The sequence below is a fragment of the Nannobrachium achirus genome (genome assembly GCF_963921795.1).
Source record: "Nannobrachium achirus genome assembly, chromosome: 18".
NCBI classification, from domain to species: Eukaryota; Metazoa; Chordata; class Actinopteri; order Myctophiformes; family Myctophidae; genus Nannobrachium; species Nannobrachium achirus.
The window spans coordinates 39247083-39274421 of NC_137825.1; the positions used below are offsets into that span (position 1 = coordinate 39247083).

Consider the following 27339-nt stretch of genomic DNA (forward strand, 5'->3'; position numbering starts at 1 on the left):
TCCCACAAGTGTGTTCAATGTGCTGGAGTCGATTACATTTTGACCACACTTAAGAAATTGAGAATAATGTTGAATTTAAAGTACACGTTTGAGAATAACCTGAAATAATCTTGCAATGATGCATGATATGAACGTCAAGTGTACAGTGTAGTGAAACAACTTTTAGTGAAGATAAACTACTTTATTAACAACCTTCAAGAATAAGCTTGTGAAACTAAAACGTTGTGTTTGCCATTTTCATTGTGTACAAAATCTGTTAGAGAGCTTGGAAGAATGGCACAGGCCATTATAGTCAATCTTGGACTCTGTGAAAACAAGAGATCATCTTTGATCAAAATGGTGGGTTGTTTGGACCAAAGTGGTAACCAAACTGAAGGTCAAAAGCAGCCAATAAGATTTCAGTTGAATTAAACTAAACTTCAATTTCTTTAAATCAAAGAACTTTGTTCAACACTGATGTGTCAGTCCCTCTGGACCTTCATCAAGAGTGACCTCAAGACACTCTTGATAAAGGTTGATAAAGTAGTATGTGGGATCTTTCTTCCTGAATGGTCAAATTGATACTATTGAGTCTAACGTAACTGCACCTGAGTTCATTGGATGTGTAAATATTTCCTTTGAAAAGATTTGTAAACTGAAAACATACCTGATTTCCTCTATTTTGTTCCAACAGATGAAACCATTGATCTTAGAGGTCACATTTCATCAAACGCTTGCATTCCACTGCTTAGTTCTCATGCATCGAGTGATGCTAAACTGCCGATTTCTCTGAGAAATTCAACAGCTAACAGTGTATTTAAAGAACATTAGTCATTTAGGTGAAACAGAACAAGGGGAACAAGACTGGATTTCACTAAAGAACAGGACTAAAGCTTAATTTACTGTGGCTTGTAATTAATTTCATGATAGTGTCGCTTGCCAAAAATAACAGATTCTCAAGCAAAAACATGATATGTGGCTTGAAAATATGTTCTTTTCGGCTGTTCTTTTCACCATCGTGTGCCAAAGTGTAGATTAGGCTTAAGGTGCAATAGGAGTGGGCTGGTTGGCAGGCAGACAGCTGGGGCAGGGTAGGTACAGTACATCTCATGGAGCATGATACTGCAGGTACAACCCACAGGGTAGGGTAGGGACAATCCCCAGGGCCAGGCATTGGTGTGGTGAGAGTGTTTAGTGAACGACGTCTCCTTGCCTTACTCACAGCCTGTGTGGACAGCATATCATTGATGGAGTGGTCATACTGCTCGGCCAGTATGGCCAGCTTACGCGTCTGCTCGTCCTTCAGCCTCTTCAGCACTGCCTTGTGGTCTGACTTGGGTGTGTTCTCCAGTAGGTGGTTACGCAGGGCCTTGTACTGGCGTGTTTGGATTTTGCAGGTGTCCTGGAACTGGCGCTTGATCTGCAGTTCTTTGGACTAGGGGAGAGAAAACAGAGACGGACCCAACTTTGCTGAAGCGCACCAGAGTTTGTGTGGCATGAGCTGAACAAGCACAAGCTCAATGTTTGTCTTTGAGGCTCAAAAGATTTGTAAAACCATGATTTCATGGCAATTATCTGGTAAAAAAAACTGTGTTCAGATTCAGATCTGGAATAATACTTCAAGGTGTTCAAATAAATTCTATAACAAACTCTCAGGGACGGTTTAGCATATGTTTATATAGTTAGTGTAGGCTCCATGTCTTTACCTACATTTGGGCTGAAGTTAGTCAGCACTTTAAATTGGGAGATGAATATAGTACATACTGATAAAGGAAGCGATTGTAGCAGATAATGGCTTCGACTTCGAGAGGGATGTTGAATCCCCTCGAGGTGCAATTTCTCATTATCCATTTCTCCTTTGCCAATAATGTAATGTGTAGTATGGGGGTGTGTGGTTCAATCTTACAACATGGGATATTAGATTGCTGACTAAAGGCCAATTTATACTTCTTCCTACAATCGTGTTGCACACCGAGAATGACAGATGTTCAACTGAAAAACATGATGAACCGTGTAAGAATGTTTGAATGAAAGAATTCAGAACAGAGGATACAGTTGACAATAATAGTGAATTTGAATATAAATAACTATATATACACACACATATATATATATATATATATATATATATGTATATGTGTGTGTGTGTGTGTGTGTGTGTGTGTGTGTGTGTCTGTGTAATATATAGACATTTTATGTGCACGTTTTTAAAATTGTGTGCATGTGTACATCCAAGAATGTGGAAGGAGCCAATAAATCATTGGCCACAAGAAACTGATTTTGACAAGTGACAAGTAGCTTTAACTTTTCAGATATTTCAGACATTGAGTGAAATGGGGATGTGGTATCTTTTGTGTAGTCTTGTGAATCTTTGACTATTACATTTCAAACTGCAATTGTTAAAGTAGAATTTCACAATATATGTCCAAAAAAATTGTTAAAACGTATGTTATTCTGCAGATTACCTCATTCTCATCCTAACCATTTCTAATACATTCTGCACCTGAAATCAGAATGATTCAACCACTAACACAAAGCAACAAGCTGCTGGTATCAGGAGGTGGTGGTGTTAGGTTGGGGAGTCATGAGTTAAGAGACAAGGGGAAGCAATGAAGAAATTAAGACGATAATGAAATCTGGGACAAAAAAACAACATTGGACAACAAATTAGGAAATGGAAATGGAGACAAATGAGGACAAGGTAGCTATAAAATCATAAAAACAAACAAGACAATGATTTCAACACAAAATAATTTATTTTTCTGTGTGGAGAAAAATCTTAAAATATGACAAAATATTTCTCTATACTTTGGAGCACGCAGCAATACAGTACAACACTCGTGCACTCTCAAATGAGGATGAAATTGGAATAAAAGGCTGCCAAACTAGATGCAGTACTATCCTTACTGCATAAATAAAATATTCATATAAAAGGAGGTGATAAAACTCTGTGGAAATCTCACACGCACAAAGAACACTCACAACATAACAAAACATAACAAACGTAGACAAACAGGAAATAACTCATAGGAACACAATGGATGAACAATTCCAAATCAAGTTACATTCAGATCAAACATAAGGGTGAAACCTTTTTGTGTGATTCAGAAAATGTTCTCTTTAAACGAACAGAGTAGAACAGTATCTCCTTTTCTTTAAAGGAGGTTATGTATTTGGCAAATCTTTTAATACAAGTCACCCAGAAAGCAATGCCCTATTTTCTCTTTGGGTCAAAATACAGTCGAGAGAGAGTTCCTCTTTAGTTCCTCCATTCAGCAATTAATTTCTATTTCAATGGCTCAAGTCCACTCCTTTGACAAATGTAGTCACTCTGTGGCATACAGCAGGGCACCATTTTCTGGGTAACCAGTAAATATTTAGCAGCACTACTGCACTGACAGACATCAACTTCCTGGTATCCCATTTAACCACAGCTCCCTGTCAAGTATTCAGTATTTGTGATCATTCCAAAGACTCACCAAGCGGTCTAAGCTGCATTCGTTTGGTTTTTTATCTCATGGTCACTTCAATGTGCACAATTATGCAATTTTGGTACATGCTTCTCTCATCTGATAAGACCATGAAAGTTACTAGCCACCACTATTAGCATCTTCAAATTATATTTGGTCCAAGCCTTTGAAGTATGCTGTTGGCTGGCTTATTGTTAAATCTCTGAACATTTTACTGAGACAGTGCAAAAACAATTAGATGCCTGGTTATTCTATACTTTCTTCATAGGATAATCAATTGCTTGCTCTAAACGTTCACATTCAGTAGTTTTGCCAATCTTTGGGACTTAATTTAGTATGGCATGTCCTAAAAGATTGTCTACATGGCTTCAGATATATTAGCTATCAAATATTAAATACGTTTATAACGAGTAAAGTCTAAACTACATTAATGGTATCATGTCAACTTTCAAGAATACAGAGATGAACATATTTCACTTCACGACAGAGCATTAACACTCATGCAACCAGCAAAACAAAGCAGACACCTGCAGTAGACTTACATATAACGATAAAACAAAACAGAATAACAGATGTTTACATGGTAAATCATTATAATATTATTGCTTAAATGGCAATAATATATTTTTTAACTACAGGCTTTAAGATAACACTAAAACTCTCTACAGTCATCGTTGCTTTGATGATGTTAACACCAAACAATGAGCATTATATTTGGTGTAGGCTTCCCTACACTAAGGACACTTCTTTGAATGCTTTGGCTATAACTAACGTGTATGTATAGAAGACTTTAGCTACACCTCTTCCAGTTGTTAGTTCTAAATATCGAAAGACCTCCAAATCTCTACTCATGGTCGATCGCTTATTGCACTTTTGCAGACCCTGTTATGCTAGTGTTCAGGGAGGATTTTAGTAATATGTAAAGTATCCTATTTTTCACAGTATACCTTTGGCCTTTGGGAGTGAAATTTCAGCTGAGTGTTCAGAAATGTTCAACGCGTAAACGTTGTTTTAAGAGGCCATTGATTAAAGGCACCGACAAAACAGTGCAAAAAAAACAAGACTTTGTGAAATCATAAGACTCCAAAAAACACACACAACACAGATTGCACAGACATGGTCTTCACAATAACCATAAAAAATATTTGTCTTACAAATTAAGAGCAACATAATATAAAGAGAATAATATAAAACAAAACTTTTACAAAAAGCACAATAGTGTAAGGTACTAAACTTCACTGGGTGTAAGACAGTGACAGTGATTTGCTGGCTGTTTGCAGTAATTCAGCAGCCATAAAAAAAGCCCTTGATGCAACAAGTATGACTTGTGTGCATGATATAATTGGCTGAACTCAAAACAGCCAATCACATTCAGCCGATGCACACACATCCACCGAAATACAGATTGTGTGCATTCAATGTTACTTTGTTGAATAATCTTTAGCAAGATTGATGTGGACCAAAAACCATGTCGGAATTATTACAACAACAAAAGAAATTATAATAATACATGGACCTGAATAATAATAAAAAATAAAAATAAAGACAATGGCGAGATAATGGAAGATGGAACACATTCACACTGTAAAATCCAAAGTGTTGAAATGAGGATATGGTATCTTTTGTGTAGTCTTGTGAATCTTTGACTATTAAATTTGAAAATGGACCCAGTTAACACTCAGGATTTTACATGAACACACACATACCACCAGCAAATAGTCCCTAGTACTTCCGCTTTCTTTCAATGTGACAACATTGTCGCTATCTCCACGGACGAACCTTCCCCCTAACAAATCTCCCAGACGAGGTTCGCCTCAGCCCACACTCCCACTTCCCCTCCATCATCCTTTCCCTCTCTTCCCTCTTCTGTCTCTCCCTCTCTCTCCTCCTCCTCTCCCGGAGCCTACGCTCCCTGACCTCCCTGGGCAGTAGGCGTGGCAGCCTGCTTGGTTTCTCCTCCCTCAACAGGCCCAGCGTGCGCAGTCTGACCAGGCAGCCAGGAGGCAGCTCTTTTAGCACGCGGCCGGCTAGCTTCAGCACCACAGAATTAGCCAGGTCAGCCAGGACCCCTATGGGGCGCCTGACGAAGCGCTTCAGCCAGAGCAGGCCCTTGGCCAGAGGAGAGTAACGGCTCTGCTGGGCCTGGTACTCCAGGGGCAGGCTCCGGAGGGGGACAGGGATTAGGGACTGACGCACGCCCCAGTTGCGACCCGCTTTGGGGAACATCTCGTAGAGGTTGCGCTCGGCTACGCCACCCAGGACCGACTGGCAGACGGCGAACAGGGGCCGGGGAAGACGGAAGAGGAAACGCATGCACAGGCGGTTGACTTTGCGAGGGGCGTTTTGGAAGAAGTCGCGGGCAGGCCGCACCACAAATACCACCACCAGGTAGAGGGAGAGGAAAAGGGAAGGTGAGCTGAGAAAGGAGACCGAGACCAGGACGACAGGGACGTAATAGAGCCCCAGGCTCAGGGACAGGCCCAGGCTGAAGAAGCCACACCCCCAAACACTGAGGGACAGGAACGTGGACAGCGAGAGAGAGAGGCAGGAGCGGAGGAAAAGGTACGAGAAGAAGAGGGCCAAGAGCGCCAGCTCGGCGGAGAGGAGCAGGGAGGACAGAGAGGGGAGCGGGGGGTTGCGGCGGAGGGAGAGAAGGAAGACAGAGAGGGCAAGAAAGGTGAGGTTGGAGGGCTGTGCCGCCGCCGACATGGAGAGCAGGAGGCAGAGGGTGTGAGAGAACAGGGAGGGTAGGGGGGAGCTCTGCATGGGGTCGGGGTCGGGTGTGCGAGAAGGGGACACAGGGGAGGGCTCCAGCTCCTCATGCACTTCAGGGAAGTAGAACTCAGAGAGCTCGTCGAGCCCACAGAGATGCTTCCGCCTCCTCTCCGGGGAGGAGATGAACTCAGACGGGCAACCATCGGCCACACCCCTGCCCTCTTCCTCATCATCATCAGTCTCTATTTCAGCTTTACTACCTTCATAGTAGTCATCATCATCATCCTCCTCCTCCTCCTCACCCTCCCACTGCACTCCCTCCACCTCCCTAACCTCTCCCTCTACTGCGTTGGGCTCCTCATCTTCTCTGTCCCCATCTGGCTGTCTTTCACCTTCATCCTCGTCCGACTCGTCCTTTGCTCTTATGCCAGTCACCTCCTCTATTCCTACCATGTCCCCTCCCTCATCCCTGCTTTCCTCTGCACCTTCCTCCACAGCTCCTTCTTCCTGTTCACCCTCAACTCCATCTTGTCTCACCTCCCTGACCGCCTTCACACTCTCCTCTTTGGATTCTCCCTTCTCGCAGTCTTGCTTCTCCCCCTCCTCTACCTCTCCTGACCCCTCTACCCCAGCCTGGGTACCTCCCGGCACCGCGTCGGCGTCCTCCCCCTGACTCTGCTGGGTGGAGGAGGCGTCGCTCTCACTCACTTTGAGGCTCTTGGGCTGCTGGCGGACCTCCACGGCGTGCTTCTGCCGCAGCTCCTGCTCGCGACGCTTGTTGTACTCCATCTGGTTGGTGAGCTCCGTCTGGTGCTGCGTGCGGATCAGGTCGGCGCGCGTGCGCTGCACCAGGCCCAGCTGCCGGAACTCCAGCTCCTGGGTGGACTCGTGGTGCCGCAGCAGCATGGCACACTCCAGATCCTTAAGGGTCTGCTTCTTGTTCAAGTCCTGGTTGAAGGGAAGAGGGTAAGAGGAGGACAGAAGATAAGGAGAATGAAGGCAGCAGAGGGATGGGGCAGAGAGGGAGGGGGAGAGAAAGTGAGAGGAAATTCTGAACGAAAACGTACTGACAATAATTTTGTATTGTCAGTACATGGTTATATTTTACCCATCCAATGACAATATTTCATAACCTGGGTACTGTACAGGTCAGTGGCAATTCACCGTTTGTGCTGCGGTTTCTTAGACTATCCCCTGCTGAGCGCCAACTCTGCAGGGTGTTCCAGAGGGCCCCCAGCAGAACTAGTTAAGTTATAGCATCAAAATAAGTTGAATCACTTCTATATTATACTTCCATTCGAAAACAACCGATCTACAAGCTCACAACGTGTCGTGATGTGACGCGTTGTGAGCTTGTAGATCTGCTATTTTGGAAAAATCTAGAAACAATCAATATTCTTATGGGGTTCCCAGGCTCAAAATCATTTCAAAACGGAGGTCCGCAGCCAAAACACGTATGAATTCTGGGGGGGTCCTTGACATGTTTATGAACCACTGGCCTGTACCTCTCGAAGCAGATCCTGTTCAAGGTTGTGGCGGGCCAGCAGCATCTTCCTCTTGTACTGGCGACACTGCAGCTCATAGTACTGCCGCTGCCTTCTCAGGAGGCTTGCCTCTTCCTCCGCCTGCAGCTGCTGGAGACACTCCTTCTGGTGCACCAGCCACTCCTGCTTCTCCCTCTTGGGTGTCGACTGGTTCTCATTCAGCTCCTGGAGAAGACAAGTGTCAAGAGAATGGTTGGAGCTTCATACTGATTGACTGGCAGGCCTAAGAGCAGGGTGGCAAAGAACTGTTTTTTACGTAATCAATGTATCTGACAAAAATCTTTTCAAGTAGTTTTTGGATTAACACAATCTGGGAACCCATCGTCAAAGAAGAAAGGGCGACACCTATCGGTCGGCCTCTCTTCCTTTGACTCTGGGACCAACATAGAAAGGGGCGGGGATACATGGAATTCCCCGGTTGAGAACGAATTTTAAAACTAGTTCCGCTTTGAAGCCTGGTCCGCCCCTTGGTTTGGTTCCCTCCCGAAACTACTATAGCGGAACTGCTACTCTACACACGGAACACAAGTTACACAACAGACAACCACAACAACGACGACGCAACATAGATGCTACTGTGGACGAGGAACTGTTTTCTAGCGTGCTTACAAGTGTTTCTCAGTTACACAATATTGAACAATTAAAACCTCTTCAGCCCATTTGTTTTAAGTACTTGATAGATCGGCGACGACGGCGAGATGTTTGGCATGTTTGGCCGCCTGGATCCTGTTATCCTGCTTTCCCAGAGAGAAGGAACAAGGACCCCATCGTTTTTACCCCATATGCTGCGCTGAATGAAGCTGGATGATCTGCTGATGATCTGCTGCAGACCAGTGACCAAGACGCAAAGAATTTACCCACAATAAGCAAACGTTTATATAGCCTCGGATGTCATGGTGTGTTGCAATACAGTGGATTGATGTTTTAAATCAATATGGGATGTTATGATAATGTATAACTGCTTTAACCTCGCCTACCAGGCTTTCTCCCGGCTGGCTAACTGCAGTAAGCTAGCGTGTTAGCAATAACAGACTATTTTTTCCCTTTTATTTGATGATGGTTAGCCGTATTGTTTATAGAATAAACCCTAAAGTTATGTTGCATTTATGTAGGCCTACTGTATACTACGTTTACAATGTGTATGATTATCTGTATAATAAACATTTGGTTTGATTAACAAATGTATCGTTCTATGCACAGATAATGTTGCTTAATGTGTATGCCTATGGTACTGTTAATATTTAATGTTAATGTTAGTATGAAGCTAATTATAAAGCTTACATGAATGATGATGGACTGAAAAGCTAATGAGAAGTTGTGACTCTATTAGCATACAAGCAATCTGCATTTAAATAAGCTGTGTTGGAATGTGTCAAACTGTCAACAATGGCTTGTGAAATCAAAGAATGCCACTTTCAATATGAAACCCATTTAGATTGAAATGGTTCACTTATTTATATGAATGATGGATCTGCTGCAGACCAGTGACCAAGACACAACGAATTTACCCACAATAAGCAAACGTTTATATAGCCTCGGATGTCATCGTGTGTTGCAATACAGTGGATTGATGTTTTAAATCAATATGGGATGTTATGATAATGTATAACTGCTTTAACCTCGCCTACCAGACTTTCTCCCGGCTGGCTAACTGCAGTAAGCTAGCGTGTTAGCATACGGCCGTCAGGTTTTCACTTTTCAGGTCGTCTTTTTAAACATTTACAGTTGCCTTATATTACTCTATAAATCTATCTGTGATGTGTGCTTTTACTAATACTGGCGTGCTTAGGCAATGTAGTGGGAAAAGTACTCGCATTCTTTACTTAAGTATCATGCACAAGTCTTGTATTCAAAATGTAGCCCTTGAGTAAAAGTATAAAAGTATTGCAAAAGCAGAAAGTAGTACTCAAAGTACCCATTGTGCAGAATGTAACCACAATGCGACGTTGTTGTGAGCTTGTAGATCAGCTATTTTTAAATAGCCTGTCTAGGAATAAAATAGGGCTAGTTGATTAATGTATGTTTTATAATATAATAATTTAATACATGAGTCTTTTAGACTAGAAGTTGCAACGTTTACATTTACTCTATACTAATAATAATACACTAAAATCTAAATTCATATAGGCATATTGCTGCACTTTACTGTGTAGACTAACAAATGTAGTTCGTTATTGTAATGTAGGCCATTCTTCCTTCCATTTAATTCTATTGTTATGCACAACGATTTCCAAAAGCATTCTTTGATTGTGCAAATAGTGGCAATGTGAAACCCATACATTGTGTGGAAAACCGGGTGGGTCAATGAATATTTAAATGGAGCAATTCGCTTGTCTATATAGACTACAGAGGGATTTATTTAGCTGCACAAAGAATATGTACAGTTGAAAGATGGTTTGTTTCCACCCGTGAGGGGGAATGCATAGTCAACGCACACATTAGATACCGCCCACTATGTTTGATTGGTCAAAAGCGCTGCCTGTCACCAGACTTGGGTACCGCCCAAAATCCCTTCCGTGAGTTTGGTGTGTGACAGACTCAGTAGCGTAGCGTTCTCTGAGGCTGTTCTTGAGAGACTAGGATTAACACACTGGCCGACGAGAAAAGATGTCCCCAGACGTCTTCTCTCTGGTTGGCAGTGGATGCCATTCTTACCAGGTAAAAAGGTGCTAAATAAGGCTGTTTTAGTGCCAGGTGAGCGAAAACACTACATTTCTCATGAGGCTTAGTGGCCAATCTGCTCACATGCATACCCTGAATCAGATCAGCATCTGATTATACCACCATAAAATTATAATACAGGAGGTAAAACAGTATAAAATTAAGGTAAATGCTCATAATTGGATCATTCAAGTCATTGGAATCCAGTAGGACATCTTGACATTGGCTAATAAGGTTCTCCAGCAGTGAAAAACAAAGCTTTTCATTGTATGACATGGAACAATCATTCACATTCTGTGGTAGATGTGAATGCACATTATAAATGTACAATTTATTAAATCCTTTATTCAATTAAAAAATTCTCATTTGATTACTTTTCTAGCTAATTAATCCTTTCGCCCCTAGCTTAAGAGGTCCAACTGCAAGAAATGGGGGCAGGGTGGTTCACTGAGTAAGAATGCATACCATATGAATAGGACATAGTTCTTCTCGCAGCTGACTCCGGTTCAAAATTGACCCGAGGGACATTACAGTATGTATTGTTATTTTATGAATACACAATGTTTTATGCCCTGCTGGAACCACATTTCAATTTGGGACGAGTACATTCTTGATGCACAAAAAAGCATTCAATGTGATAGAAACCGTGGTGACAGACGACAGGCGGTAGACCTGTACCTCTTTCAGCTGCTCCTTGCGCTGACGATACTGCCGTTTCTGGGACTCCAGCAGGCTGGTCAGCTCTTTCTTCTGCTGGGCCAGGATGTGTTGCTGGAACTTTTTTTCCTCAGCTAAGGCTGCTTTTGTCTGGACACAGGCAAAGTTTACGCTTATCTGGGATCAGTACAGTGTAAACAGCGGGAAAAAGGGGTAATGAGAGCAAAATCATAAGATTAATTATTGGTTAACAGGAGTTGTGTGCGTGGAGTTCAGTGGTCCTCAACCTTTTCAGGCTGTGACCCCCAAAATAATCATATTTGAATTGGGGACCCCCACCCTTCAAAAACACTTGGAATTGTAAGAGTTGGCATTACATTTAGTTTGACTTGATCTGTTCCATTGTGAAAATAGCCGATCTACATTCTCACAACGCCTCGTGTTGCGAGGTGTTGTGAGCATGCAGATCTGATATTTTCACAATTTCTGACTCTAATATTTGGCAATTTGACCAATTGTCATCTGCAGATACCATGTATACGCTTATACTGTATGTTTATCTGTTTACTGTTGAGTGAGAAAACAATGTTAACATTTAGCTAAACATCTGGGGACCCCCCAAAAATAATTTGGGGACCCCTCTGGGGGTCCCGACCCACAGGTTGAGAATCACTGTCCTATTTCATCTCTCTGTCTTCTTCTCACCTCTTTTGCAGCTCTGACACCACTGACCTGCTGACATTGACATTACGCCTGGGCAATTAACCGAAAATATATCGAAACAGATATATAAAACTAATAACCGACTTAATCTTGCTCATAGATTCATAGAGAAGCAGGTTTTATTTTATTCCATTAGGGGGAAAAAAAGAAAGAAAACTATCAACCAAATCGATAAGGCTGATTAACCTGGTGGTCTACTTTGTTGTAACATGGTGGTTTACAAAAATAGCGAACATAACTTATCTAAAACTCACACTCGTTTTGAGCTTGTAGATCGACATTTGTATTTATTTATTAATTGTCGTTGTCCAGCCCTAGCCCACATCACATACAGTACCTCTTTCTCCAGGATGGCCTGGTGTTTCTTGGACAGTTTGTCTCCCTCCCCTGAGAAGTTGTTCCTCTGGTTCTCCAGCTCCTTGTCCAGCCTGAGCTGATGCTCGTCCATCTCGGACTTCAGTTTGTTCTCCAGACCCATCAGCTGCTTCTGGTGCTGCCGGCGCATGCGCTTGTACCTGTGAGGAGAATGGTCAAATGTTTCCTGTCAAAAGAGGTGCCAATTACAATTTCATGGAAACGTTTCCTAGGTGAAATAGCGCCAGGAACATTATTAGGCAGGAAACACAATTAACAACAGACAACCGCCAATGGCATGTAGATTTCCTCTTTGGCTGACAAATTACGGAGAACAAGCAACTATGGCGTGTACTTTCGCTGGCCTTTAAGTTAAGTTCTTTCCCCGGGGTTTGCAGGGATGTGGTCCCATGCTCCCTAGTAATGCAACCAGGATAAGTCCTGGGTTTGATTCCTGCCTGGGGGACCAGTGCTGTGTCCTCCCAAAAACCCTCTCATGGCCCCTTGTATTCCTGTCTTGGTGAAGCAGAAACAACCCTAACCATTCAAAAGTTAAGGGTCCTTACCCGGACATCTGCTCCCGCAGGGCCGAACCCTGCTCGTGTTCCTGGATCTGTCGAGTGACCAACGAGGCCGTTCTGATTGTGGCAAAGTGGTCCCTGCCTCGCCGACGCCTGCCACCACCTCCTCCTCTTTCTCTTTCACCTCCACCTCCTCCACCACCATCACCACCCCCTGCGCGTGAAGCCTCCACCTCCACCTCCGGCTGGTAGGGGTCATCATAGATGTTGTCATGGCTCTGTGGTGGATGACGGGAGAACCAAGAATGGTATGCAGACAGAGACGGGGAGATAGTGTCACAAGTTAAAGTTTAACTTGACCGAGTTGATAGTTATATGATATATCTAGATTCTGGTCTGGTCTCTTCCAACCTCCATTTCATGTCAAAGAAAACACCCACTTAATCCTCTTTTCCCAGTCTTATAGTCTTATCGTTGGTTTATTAAGTGAACATATCCGATTTACAAGTTAAAGACACAATGCATAAGCATAAGTTACAAAGCATAAGTTAAGCCTTAGCTTTTGGTTGGAGTGTGCATGCATTATGACCACTTTCAATCTGGCTATTTAAGGCATGTCATTTTATTTTGATAATATTTCCACCATTTTCCAAAACAGATAAAATAGCAGATGTGCAAGCTTCTAAAACAGGCTGTGTCAAACTAAAGGACTGGGCCAAACTGTGCCAGTGACTGGTTAGGGGAAGAGCAGAGCAGACCATGTAAGACGTCTGCATATCTCCTTCACACCTCACACACATACCCCCACGCACACTCTCGCACAGTGTTTGGACTGACCAGGGGTTTGTGCAGGACGGAGCTGTTGGAGGTGACGGTGTGCTCCCCCTCCTGCATCATGGCCATCTCACAGCTGTCGTCTGAGCCATCCGCCAGGCTGTTGACCGAGCTACTCTGTGAGCTGGCGCTGATCGACATGGAAGGCAGCGAATGGGAGCTCTCCATACTGTTGACAGTGCCCGTACGCAGCATGTATTGCTCCACATCCTTGGGTGGGGGGCAAAATAAACAGGGGAGGTTTTAGTGAGTCCATTTGTTTTGTTAAGTTGTACTTTGGTGCCCTGCCCATTTTCTCTTGTATATCATGGGATGGTAGTGTTTTTGGATAAGCATGTATGTGCTCACATCCTAGCCTGCTATAAAATACCTTTTCCAAAAAAAGGTGTGAGTAATGATGACTATCCTCACATTCTACCAGGAGTGTACTCTCTACAAATAATGAAATGCGTTCAAAGCCTGGCATTCCCTGAATTCCTTCATTTCCTTTTTTGAGGCAGCGGCCGACAGCAATTAGATTCTGAGTGGAACAAAGCTCTTTGTACGCAGAGGAAGGAGACCAGAGTTCACACGATGTATGGAGATACTCAACACAAAGACAGGATGGATGCAAGCACTGTCTGTGTTCCTCACTGTATATACTATATTATGCTACTTCCCCTGAAGGCAAAAAAGACCAGTTGGGGTTTTTCTTTTGGTTTGAGTCTGATTCAATCCTCAGAGGCCCTGTAGGAACAAAGTGCTGTGGTTTTTTGCTAAGCCAACAACTTTACAAAGACACATTGTGTGCTAGCGAAGGCCTTGCACATGGCATACATTGTAAATTAGAGCTAGAAGGATGTGTACATCCATAACAGCAGCAAATAACGTACCTGAGGAAGACCATTTTGGGTCTAAACATTGCAAATAAAAGGAAGCTTTAATTCCAGTGTGCGGGTATTAAAAAAAAAAGTCCTGCCCCTAGGTTTTGTGAAAATGTGTTGCTATATACTATATAGCAAACTACACACAGATGTGTTCCCGGCTTGAAAGGTATAGCAACGTATAGGTGTTCCAGCCAGGTCTAAATGGGATTGATGCAGCGAGTTGTGAGTGTACAGATAGGCTATTTTTGAGAGATTAAGACAAATTTGTAACAAATTGCATACGTGTGCCGCACACCAAAAATAGACGATCTACAAGCTCACAATGCGTCGCACAGCCACATTTTCTTCTCTTTTTTTAATAACTCAAGACTTTAAGCTTTACATCGCAGTCCCCTCAAACACCTCACCCATGTCCTCCTCCCTTCTTTACATCACACCTTCTAAAAGCCTCCCCCGGCCCCTCTCTCACCTCCTCTTCCTCCCCTCCCTCAGGCGCAGGCCCATTGAGGGCCTCATGGAAGAGGATCTTCTTCATCTTGCGGTACTGCAGGTTGTCCAGCTCACGGACAGCATCCTTGGTGCGTGCGATCAGGTCCATCACTGCCGTCACGGGACGCTCTCTGCATAGGAAATGGTGCTGCGTGGTGGAAAAGGGGCGTTGGGGGCGACAGGGATGAGATGGTCAATTTGTTTATCTTCAAGAGGTTTTGAGGAGATCTTTATGTTTCCACTTTAAAGCTGCTGATGTAACTTTCCTCTTCTACCCCAGATTTGAACCCGGTTTCCTGCTTAAGTCCTGGCAGTTTTACCATTGAGCTGATAGAGCCTGCCTGCCTGCTTGCTCAGGGGATAAATTGAATCTTGTGAATTCAAATCCTGTGTCTAGGTGACACATGACCTTTGACACAATCTAAAATGTATCAATAGAAGAGCAGAGAGACAACCTACAACGCCCCCGATTGTACAAGTTATATTGTGTTAACATACTCTGGCATACAGATTGGACTAAATTAAAATGTATTCATTAAGAAAAAGCAACAGTGAAGGTGACAAGGTTATAGATCTACAGAGAACCAAAGGCTCATGGAAAAGATGCTTTAGTCCTCTTGAGACTTTGGTCACATGTAAAGAAATATATTTCAGTATTATCATGTAAGATTTAGATTTTAAATATAAATTCAGAAAAAAATATTAGAGATTTTGAATTCATTTGCTTTGCGCTTCTTGTGTGTGGTAGAAAAAACGTTATGGTTCTAGACCTTCAGCAGCACGTCAGAGGTAGGTCTATCCTGGTGAATCTTCTGCAGACAGGAGTCCACAAAATTACGGAAATAATCAGACCTGGAAAGCACAAGAAGGCGCCTATTAAACTAGGGATATGCATGATTGATCAAAATCATTTTAGAATATTCCACTGTTCTTAAAAATGAACACTGACTTGACACATCATGTTGATGACATGTTCACATGTGAACATTGGTAACTACCAATAGCCAACAATTTAAAGCATTTTCTTATTGGGACTTTTCCCATGGAATTTCTGCTCACCTTAAAAATGCACTGTGTTTAGATTACAACAAAACCCTCAACAAAGCCGGGCTGTGTTGTATACCTTAAAAGAAATCCACTACTATTTGAAATACATATCCTGAGCAAATGTCAACCAGTGTACCACAGTCATGTTCATACATTAATTCATTAATTCATTCATCGTTCAGATTACTGACCAGTGATTGGACTGCAATACGGGGCTTTCATTCTGGGCGATGTGGTATAAGGCACTCATAGCATTCATGTTGAACAAAGGCGGTTTCCTCTCCGCTACAGAAAGCAGAGCAAAAGAAAGAGGTAGTGAGAGACAATGAAAACTGAAGAGGGGTAAAAACACAGAGACTTTAGGGTCAATTCTAGAGCAAAGTCTTACCCAGCTCTATTGCGGTAATGCCAAGTGACCAAACATCCACCTTCCCGTCGTACTGGCCCTCATCCATCGCCAGGATCACCTCGGGAGCCATCCTGCATGGAGTAACAGCACACACACACACACATTCAGTGACTCGTGGCTCCCTTATTTTGACCCACAGGGAGGATCAAAGGAACAAACAGCATCTGCTACCACACTCCAACCTGTATTTTCAGTCTGGCTGGACTTTTTTTTCCATATGCCTATTTTATACTTGACTCGTATAGCGTCACGTAGCAATGTGTTGTGAGCTTGTATATTGGCTATTTTTTACTCCCTAACCCTTCTCTTTTTTGGGTGATATTTTTCAACGCCTATGACGACATTACCAACATAGGGACGCCAGATTCAAAGTCTGTCTGTGGGTTTTATAAATATTTAAACTTCGTGACAAAAATAATAACTGCTTTGGAACCACTGGAACACCAGTTTTTCCATTTCTTGAAAAGTAAGAGTTATGGACATAAAAGGCAAAAACAGCGATGACATACTAATTGAAATGTTAAGTACTTTGCACACTATGGGCTCTATTATGATCCAGGTCTTATGCCTTATGCCTTAACTTCTTTGCCTTTTTTTACTATTTTGAAAAACATTTTTAAATACTTCAAATGCTGATCTACATCTGCACGTTGTGAGCTTGCAGATCAGCTATTTGAAATATTAAAAATAATGTCTATATAGTAAAAAAAGGCAAAGAAGTTAAGGCATAAGACCTGGATCATAATAGAGCCCTATGTGTTCTTTCTAATTGTCTATCAATGTCAAAAAATCATTGAAAGTTTAGAAAAGACAGAAATAATGGTCAGCAGACAGCCACATCGTCTCAAAGTCGAAGTGTCAGTTAGTACGTTTTACAGTAATTGTCAGACCTCAACCAACTCCCAGTGTTCTACTCGTATGACTCTAAATAGGGAGGTGCATGACTAATTACTAAATTCTACTGTTCTGGCTAAATCACATTTGATTAATCTTTGATTCAAAGAATATGCTGCGTTGTGACTTCTGAGCTCTCACCAGTACGGCGTGCCCACAAAGGAGTTGGCAGGGGCAACGATGGAAGCAGAGCCAAAGTCCCCCAGTTTCACCTGGCCTGGCTCAGTCAGCAAGATGTTCCCGGCTTTCACATCCCTGAGAGAGAGAGAGAGAGAGAGAGAGAGAGAGAGAGTGATTAAAAAAGTATGTGAGTTAGAGCAGGGGTCTTCAACGTTTTCAGGCCAAGGACCCCTTAGTTGAGAGAGAGATGAAGCAGGGAGTCCAGGGACTCCCACAACCTTTTCTTAGATTCCATATAGTTTCATCGTTTGACAGCACAATCATCACTGTATTTTGGATTCATGTCAATTTGTGTTTTCAGATATTTAACCAATTGAGCCGTCATTACCTAATAAACTTGAACTTTTACTCTGTACTTGGTCTCCTCTTTTTCCCCTCTACACCAAAACTCTTTGCTGAAAATAGTGAACTTGTAGATCTGCTATATTTGGCTACAGTTCAGAATACGGACACTAGGGTTCAAGTTGTTAATATAAAAAGGATTGGAACCCCCTGTAGTAACTCTGAGGACCCCCTAGGGGTCCCGGACCTCCTGTTGAAGACATCTGAGTTAGAGCGTTAGATGGAAGTACAACATTTTAACACTTAAGTTGCAGTGATTTTTTCTCTTCAATGTCCCGCGATGCTATGGTCTCCATAGACTTCCATGTCATTTATAGTGCACGGATCGTGCACGCCCATGCCTAGATGATGCACACTTTGTGCACACTGTTCACAGCTTTCAAACTAAAAAATCTGCTTGGAAATCCGTTCAGGCATTCATGATTTATCAGCCATTATGTTTTCTTCAGATGTAAACAAACATGGCCATGTTTGAAAGAATGGGTTGGTATGGGGGTTAAACATGCAATTTCGCGATTCGCCTAATACATTTCTGGAGGTCCAAAAAACATTTTTGGAAAAAAAAAATATATATTTTTTTTTCGGCCCAAACTCGGGAAACTCGGGGTTGGCACAGGGGTGGTACCTTTTCAAACTCGGGAAACTCGGGGTTGGCACCAGATGTGTTAAGACAGAGGAGGACAGGAAGAGGAATAAAGAGAGATGGAGATGGGTGAGTGGGAAAGAGGGTGGAGAGAGCAGAGACAGAAAGGCAGGAGGGGGGTGGGATGCAATAAAAGTGGGTTGCTGCACAGCATGCAATCACCAACAGCATTGCATAAGCTTAATGGCAGCTGGGAAGACTTGTGCCTTCTCGAAAGCTATGATTTAAAATAAATGTTCGTCATGTAGGGGTGCAACAGTTAATCAATAGTTTTAGTTTATCAATAATTTACAAAATAACCAATTAATAATCAATCCCTGGCATGTTAGTATAGGCAAAAAACCTTACAAAATATTTAAAATAGCAATCTACATTGTGAGCTTGTAGAGCTTCCATTTTCCCTATTTTGGAACAACACAATCGTGCGACAAAGTATAAAATAATGCTGTAAGTGGTGAAATAGATCCTTTGATATATATATACATATAATTTTTCATTTGACTTAACTCATCCAGTGCCCAGAATCACCATATGAGGGCGCCCAATGGCCAGAGAATCTACCATAGACATACGCTGTATATGCACAAGCCGTGCGCAGCCATGACGCGCCTGAACACTTTCCTTTGTGTCATGAACAGGATGAAGTTAGCTTGAAGTTAGCTATTGGCTACCAAGCATTTTAGAAGCCCTATTTTCGGCGATTTAGCCGTGATTAAACCTTGCACACCTCATGGATATGCATGGAACAGAGAAAATGAGCTCTAAAGATCATGGATTGCATTGGAGTGGACGGCAAATATCGGCGGCGCGATGCTCTCGCGAGCCGATGTAAACAGACCGCGGCCGGGGGTCGGCATTATTTTTTATAAAAAGCCGGACTAGTTCGGGATCGGCACCCCGAACGATAAAAAGGCCGAAATAAAGCCGAACTAGTTCGGGATCGGCACAAAAATAATTAAAAAAGTGATAGAATAATCTTTAAGAAAATAAACAATAGTAGCAGCCCTAGTCTGAAGTGTGTGTATGTACTGTATATGTTGAGGGGTAAAGGTAGGCAGGGAAGGACTTACCTGTGAATCATGTTGTGAGAGTGTAGATACACCAAACCCTGCAATGCACCATGGACGATGGCAGCTATTTCCACTTCCTGGAGGGGTTTCTTGTGGACTGCATGGGGGGAGAGAAAATGTTGGGACACAATTCACTTAAGTGTCCCAGCCTGAACTCTGTGCTGCAAGTTATGAAAAATAAAACTCCAAACTCACTATGACACCTATAAAGAAAGACTTCATATTTTCAACTTAGAATAGAGAAATAGAATAGAGAAAATCTAAACAGCCTTTCTTCTTATTAACAGATAACGGTTCATCTTCCAAAGGCTTTGAAAACTGCAGTTATTACACTCCCTTTAAAAAAAGTGTAGCCTAGACACTTATGTAATTAGCAACTACTGCAGAACTGTGCCACATCTACCCTTCATAAGTAAAGCCACTGAGAGATTTTTACAACAACTTAGCAACGTAGCACCTTTTTTTCAAATGATTACTTTGATGGGGATTTCACCCCCATCACAGCACTGAGACTGCCCTTCTTGAGATACTAAATTGCATGAATCTAAACATTGATTCTGGCAAAATGTCAATTCAATAGTGTTACTGTAGATCTTCGTGCTACGATTGACACTGTAGGGTGTAGGTCATACAATATTGCTAGACAGACTGAAAAACTGCCTTGGACTTACTGGCACGGTCCTAATTTGGTTCAAATCTCATCTTGAAGGGACAGGGACTGCTTTGTCTCCGAGCTAAATAACATGACATGTGAAGTCCCCAACCAAGGTCAATACTGGGGCCTCTTCTATTCAAACTTTACATGCTCCTGTCCTGTTAGGCCAAAATATATAAATAAAACTATCGGTCACCAAGTGACTGTGGTTCCAGAAGTTTGCTTGAACAAATAAATGGGTGAATGTGCCAAGATTTCCTTGAACTAAATGAAAACAAAACTGAGATAATATTATTTGCTGCCAAGGCTTAAAGATGGTATTACTATTCACCTTGACTCCCTGACTTTGAAGACTAAAGTAAAGCCAGAACATCTAAAAACATTAATAGCCACATAGGATGTCTATCAAAGCAACTTAATGTTCCACTTAAAGTACATTTTACAACTATAGCCAACCAGAGGGGACTGTATTGCATACAGACGTCTGGACAAAACGGTCTTCACTGTTAGCACCACTGAAATGGAGGCTGGGACAAACAAGTTCAAGCGGTTTGATTTGCACTTTGGCACAAAGAGTGTTCCGTGTCACAGAGTATTCCGTTAATTACTGAGAAGAAGACAAGTAATTAGTAATTAATCTGGGATGGTAATTCAGGGTTTCCCCCAGGAAGAAACGTAGTCTAGGTGGTAAGTACCGAAGAGGGGCGCATGTGCATTGTGCACGGTGCACCTGCAAGTTCTCCTGTGCAAGGCACATGATGGGTTGGTGTCACATTCATGATGAAAACCTCAACTACAGCCTCCATGAACTTTAACGCTAAATCTTGGAGTAATAGCGCAAAGTGCAATAAATACACAAGCAATGTGCACTACATTTTCTCACTTACCTTCCAGGAGATCAGAGGCTGAGCCCAAACAGTACTCCATCACCAGCTAGGAGGAATAGAAAGGCTGCATTAACAACCTGAGCTATATTGGGGAACTCAACATGAGTGCAAATGTTGAATGTACACACACACGCGCACACACACACACGCACGCACGCACGCACGCACGCACGCAAACTCACTCACCCATGCTGTGTGCTCTCTCAGGTAGCAGCCACGGTACTCGACAGTGTTGGGGTGGCGCAGTTTCTGGAGGAACTTCACTTCCTTGATGATATCCTGCCATTTCTGGAACATGAGAGGGCCCATGAATATTGATGAGTGCCCACAAGCGACAAGAGAAACGGAGCCTAAATGTGGCTCAAAAACAGGGTGGATTTGAGCACTGCCAGCTCCTACCTCATTGGACTGCTTGCCGTTATAGGACATCTTCTTGATAGCCACCACCTCATTGGTGCGGATGTCATGGGCCTGAAGTGGAAGCAAATTCGTTTAAAAGCTATTTTAATGTTGGATAAAATGTGATCTTTGAGAAGAACACATCCACAAAATGTTGTTGGAACAAATCCCAACAAACATAATAATGGTGCTGCCCCACCTTGCGAACAAAAGATAAAGAGAACACACTTCATGAGCAATGATGCTGTGGCAGCAAAGCAGGAATGGGGGGGGAGAAAGAAAATGGACCACAGCATTGCAGTCATGTCAGTGCCATTAATACCAAAGACACTAATGTTATCTTTTCTTTTCTATCTATCCAGCAAAAATAATACAATTATAAACAAAATTGCACTTTTACAAGCACTACCTTGAACTTAACAACCTCATAATGGATCACTACAGTCACATCATCATTTTCTAAGATTTGACAAGCATCACCTTGCCACTGCCTCCTTGGGGAGAGGCACTGTGTTTCACCAGCTGAGACCAATCGCACCGCAACGCTGGTTCACAGAAGATAAACTGACCTCTTTTGCTGAGCCTCTGTCCTTCCACTCTCTTCATTCATCCCTAACGTAACTTGTTCACCCTTCACTGAACAAGGTTTTTCATCCACCATGAGCTACTTGTCCTTCGCTGATCACCATCACGCTTTTTGTTTTAATCTTTACAACTGCCTTGCCACCTTTCATGCTACACTGGCTCTTTGATTGAACCTTGGGTCCTTAATCCTGATTATCATTATTATGTCAACTCTTTTTCTAAATGATGTCCATCACTCTTTCCATCCTCATTCATCCCTCAGGCATACTGCTGCTGTACCTTTCTTTTCCATCCCCCACTTGATGCTGTCTGGATTCAAACACATTCTGCAAATCTCATTCAAGTGACCTCACTACTGAACAGCATTTTTCAGGCAATGATGGCCATACTGTACGGTTTACCTAAATATCACAGCAAGAACGTTGCACTTAGTGAACAATATTACTCAAGATCGGTCAGGTGACATCCTGTGTTGCACAATTTATTGCAATACTAGAAAAGTCACACCTTGTGGGGCTGAAGAAAACAAAGACACATGCCATCACTTGTTCTGTCACAGCTAACTGCATTTCAACATCAACCTCAGTTCTAGTATTAGATTCTTATAATGTATAATGCATGCAATATGCGTGAAATGGTATGGTAAGTCGTCATTACATTTCTCACAATATTTTTAAATATTTGTGGAGAAAACAAAAACAAACATTTTAAGGCAATCAGGAAGGATTGTGTATGAGCAGGCCCATATATAATTTACAAATCATGTATGGTGATTGGTGAAATAAAACTTGATCAACCACAGTTACATAATATAGATATATTGCATAAACTCAAAAGCACAGGGTAGATCTGAGTCACAAGTGACAACACATTTCCTAATACAGTGCATTACAAAGACGCCATAAGGGCGAGAAGCGTGACTCGCATTTTTTACCTCCAAGACATTAACAGTTACAGCTCCATGTGACTACTCAGTAGATCTTTTTGCTTCGGAGGATAAGTGTTGACATTTGCAGTAGGAGAGAAATTAAAACAACAACAACAAAAGGGCCAGTGAGACAACACAAGAGAATTTATCAGCAGGCCAGTGTTTTGACTCACAAGTCAGTCTATAAAAGCCTTTATAAAACTGTAGCCAGAGGATAATCTCCCAGCTGTCATTGTTAAAACTGTGGAAGTCATTTTCAAGTTTGTTAGCGGCTGTTCTAGCAACTACCTTGTAGAAGACATCAAATCGTCTGCCAATGTGAGACTAGAGTTCAATTGACAGAAACATTAAGATCCAGACTGAGGATCTTGCGTCGCAGAATTTGTTATCCCACTTATGTAGCAATAGAGAACTGGGGAAAACACCAGTACATTTTAGGTGCTACAATTCAAGGGGTATGATAATGAATGTCTGAATTCAGTTTGGACCAATGGAAATAGAAATGCATCCATCTTAAGGTGGTGATTCAACTGCAATGATTTGGAAAATCCCAAATAAAATGAAAATACAATATAATGGCACTACACAAAATTAATGTTCTTTTAGTTTGGTGTATCATTCTCTATTATCTATATTCCAATAATACAACTGAGTAAATACTTTTCTCCAGTCAAATTTGCACACTGAATCGTTTCCTGAAGAACCATAATCTGAAAAAAGTGTGACTTACGAAGTAAACGGCTCCGAAGCTGCCATGGCCTATCTCTCGCAGGTCTGTGAACAGCTTCTCTGGGTCCTCCCTGAAGAAGAGCTCAGCCACCTCCGGGTCCTTCAGGCTCCCAGCCCGCACACTCGACGGCATGGCCAGCGCCTAGGGCCATTTGTGGGGGGAGATGGGATACACAGTGGGTTACAGTCTGCTATTTGGAAAGGATTATAGACATTCATGCTGGTAATAGCCTACAGGTACTACAGACTGTCTCACACGCACTAACTTGCACGTGCACACACACACGCCAAAGTAATTCATCTATATCAGAAGCATGTTTATGTGCAGATGCTGTGATTGTGCATAAAAAAATCCAAAATATGTATAATAAATAAGAAAGGATATCCAGTAGAAAGACATCTTTAAAAAGCACCAGTCCACATCAGGATGATTTTCAGAGAACAAAAGGTAAACCTACAGTGCTCTCAGCCATTGCAGCAGGTCCATAATTTGCCTCTATCTGGGCAGTGTCACCAATGGTTTTACCCTGACTGCAAATCATGAGCAGTGAGCAACCATGAACAATAATGTACTCTGTATGTATTAATCAGGGTGGTTGATTTAAAGAGACTTCTAGATGGTTAATGTCACAAGTAGAGAAAGGTTTGCATAGACCAGAGATGACAAGCCAACCATATGGCTATTGGAAACAATTAATGGTATGTCTGGTAACCGGTAAAGTCACCGGAAAGAAACTTGCAGAGATTTTTATTTTTTACATTAGGGTTAGGTTTTTGCACCGTTTTACTGAAGTTAAGGTTAGGAATAAGGTTAGGTTTAACCGTTTAGGCATAGTTTACAGAGGTGTATAAGGATATTAAGGATCACAATGGGAAATAACAAATAAGCCTTGCTTTACCGTTTACCCGAGTTTACTTTTAGTTGACATAGTACCTGTGAACTGTACTGTCATGAAACTGTACCTTTCCTATCCAAAACTTCTAATAAATACCTCAATCAATCAATCCAATGGCATAAACCATCAGCCCGGGCGAGTTTCTTTCCGGTGACTCTTCTGGTATTCCAATTAATTAGCTCTAAAAAAGGTAAATGCCTGGTAAAATTGGAAATTACTGATAATATTTAATACAGGGAAAAGTTGTATTTCCTTTAGGTTGCCAGACAAACATGTACAGTACATGTTCCTAATGTGTACTAGGGAAAACTAGGAAATAGAGGATCTTGGGATATTGGGATATAGAAATGGCTAACGTGGGTCTCGGACTTGGCTCCAATGAGGATTTCGGACTTTGTGTGATCAGCACTGTGACTTCAGTCATCTATGATGTGACATCAGTCATCTATATGACGCATGACTCCAACATTTGAGCAAGGTTTCAGTGTGATGAATTAAATGATAAAATGGAATATTTAAAAAATGTATAAAAAGTGTGGGGGGGTAAATATAGTGGAGGTGGTTTTGTGGACTAATGGCAGCATGTGTACAACGTTTGGCACTGATTGGTCAAGCTGTTTGAGGGATTAGCTCTGGACAATCGAGAGAGAAAGAAACTGGGGGTTTAGTGGAAGAGATGCAAAACCTGTAATTCAAAATAGCCCAAATGCATTGAGGCAGGGAGAACTGGTCAGTCCTGTCACTTGCACTGTGATGGTGCAGTGGTGAAATCCCCATCCCTGCTCAAATTGCTACCATCTGCTATACTGGAAAGTTAACATACTAGCCTAACCAACCAATTGCAGCCACTCTAATCGATAACCAAACATTGCATCCAAGCCCATTTCCATTCTAAAAAGGAAGGTAGCAGCTAAAATAGTGACCCATTCTAGCAGGTGACAAAAAAAGGTTAACAAGCCCTCCTACCCTGCAGAAAAAAATCTGAATTCAAAATATGATGATGACAAAGTATACTTGTACGTTAGAACCTACGTATCTCTTATCGTAGATATCTTACTTATCTCTTTCATATGGTCAAATTACAGGACATCTGTACCAATAAAACATATTGCTGTTCAATTGCAGTTGGCAGGATCCCAAATCCACAAAATACACACGAACTGATTGACACATTTATCTACCTTGCTCTGGATATTGTGAAACTTCAGTGAGGAAGTATGTGCACTTCCCTTCTAAAATGAGAAGCTGCTCAAAGCAGCCAGCTCTCAAGCAGCATTCACTGGTGATGATCTGCACATTCCCAAATTGTCACATGAAGGAGGACTCATCCAAAAAGCATCTATCCTGACTCAATGTAATTTAACTTGACTGGTGCACAAACTGCACATGGAACTATATTATGCACGCTCATATCTCCTAATGAATGGCTAAAAAGGTGTCCAACTACATTAGTGGTTCGTTCTTTTCTGACCATGGACATCATAAGTAGTGTGTGTACTGCATGTACATCTCAGCAAGCTAGACGTTTTTTTTGCACATGGCTGGTCAATTAGGCTATGTCAAAGAAATGCAGACATGTATTCTATACAGAAGACAACAACAACGAAGGCTTGACTGGGATAGGCAGTCACCCGTTCAAAATGCAGGCCAACAAGTCCATTATACAAAAATAATAGAAAAATCAACCAGCGAGACGGCCGCCCACGTTAACAGATGCATCCCATAAGCAGGAAAACGTTGGTCAAACCATTGGAATCAGATGTTAGGATTTGTGGCATTCATTCACTCATGATCTCTTACCGTGACTTTTGGGATCCAGTACTGTAGCTAGCTGGAGAGCTAGCTACACTGGCCTGGATGGACAAATAAATGAGCGTCTCTTCTGCCTCCTTTCCTCTCCAACCGGTGCCTTATTCAACACGCTCACAGAGCCACATTCTGCCTGTCACGGGTTTTACTCAAAGTCCTCTCCATCATTCCGTCGTTCACAACGCATTGGGCTCTTGGCTAGCACGTTAGCACGGCGTTAGCATCGGTTATATTATGTCAGTTCGATTAAACCGCACAGCCAGCTAGCTACTAGCCAACCAGCCAGACTGACTGACTGACGTATCTGTGGCTAACGCGGCTAGCCGTCTTCCCAGCGAAACCCAGTGGCGAGCTTTTAGCTCGGGTTAGCTACAATGCTAACTTATCCTGGCTGCCGGGGGACCCGGAGAGAGCCTTTTCAATTGAAAACCGGACCATGTATTTCCACCCGTCCGCTCCGTGTTCCACTGCGCGCTGTCATTGCAGTGGTGCTGCTGTTGCTGTCGGTGCGTTTCATCTGTCACTCCGGTTGTCCATTTTTTTCCTCCTCGTCTCTCTATCTTCCCTTTTTTTTTTCTTCTTTTTTTTCCCTTTTTTGTTTGTTCAGGAGGACTTCATCATGGCGGAGCGGGGCGCGAGCCGAAAGGAAATCGGAAGTGCTCTCTCTTCTTCGACGCTCTAGATTCCAGAATAGAAGACCACCACCACTGTGGTGGTTCCAGATTCCTTTTCAGAAAAGTTACATTAGTAAAAGTGTGCTAAATATAATTGTTATACCCAGCCCAGGTTACTTCCATTATTTCAGGTGTCAGCTGCCCATTGGCACACCCCAGAACCTTAGGCCGATGCATACGCATACCTCACCTTTAGAGCCGAGTTTAGATCTGTTCGGTTCAGGGTGTCCCAACATCTTGGGAGCACCGAACAGCCGACTCAATGACGTTACCCACCTGCCCCCCAACCGCTGAATGACATCATATTGTAGTTTGGACAGAGCCAAACCGAATTAAACTCGGCTCTAGAAGTGGAGTAGGCCTATGCATCGGCCCTAAC

General features: G+C 42.5%; 1 protein-coding gene across 2 annotated transcripts; it reads right to left on the reverse strand.

The window, feature by feature from the left end:
- Window positions 1-2716: 2716 nt before the first annotated feature.
- taok2b (TAO kinase 2b) lies at window positions 2717-26842 on the reverse strand. Of its 2 annotated transcripts, none has more exons than XM_080747143.1 (17): window positions 26278-26842; window positions 23583-23723; window positions 21340-21411; window positions 21127-21228; window positions 20941-20986; window positions 19399-19495; window positions 17305-17418; window positions 16249-16340; window positions 16052-16145; window positions 15584-15665; window positions 14794-14961; window positions 13462-13668; window positions 12670-12902; window positions 12087-12264; window positions 11048-11176; window positions 7670-7873; window positions 2717-7112 (listed from the first exon to the last, which is right to left on the reverse strand). In XM_080747143.1, the coding sequence occupies exons 2-17, from the start codon at window positions 23712-23714 to the stop codon at window positions 5211-5213; spliced, it is 3852 nt and encodes a 1283-aa protein (XP_080603269.1). In that variant the 5' UTR covers window positions 23715-23723; window positions 26278-26842; the 3' UTR covers window positions 2717-5210. The 2 variants fall into 2 exon arrangements, with proteins under 2 accessions (XP_080603269.1, XP_080603268.1); XM_080747142.1 differs by having other exon boundaries at window positions 11048-11203.
- Window positions 26843-27339: the final 497 nt, after the last annotated feature.

What these genes read in the sequence shown, in the direction of transcription:
- taok2b (XM_080747142.1), bottom strand. Translation starts at nt 23,714, where the DNA reads ATGCCGTCGAGTGTGCGGGCTGGGAGCCTGAAGGACCCGGAGGTGGCT. An exon ending in TGAGAGAGCACACAGCATGG is followed by an intron (nt 20,987 to 21,126) that starts GTGAGTGAGTTT and finishes TATTCCTCCTAG; the next exon opens with CTGGTGATGGAGTACTGTTT. An exon ending in GCAAGGAGCAGCTGAAAGAG is followed by an intron (nt 7,874 to 11,047) that starts GTACAGGTCTAC and finishes TGTCTTCTCCAG; the next exon opens with GAGCTGAATGAGAACCAGTC.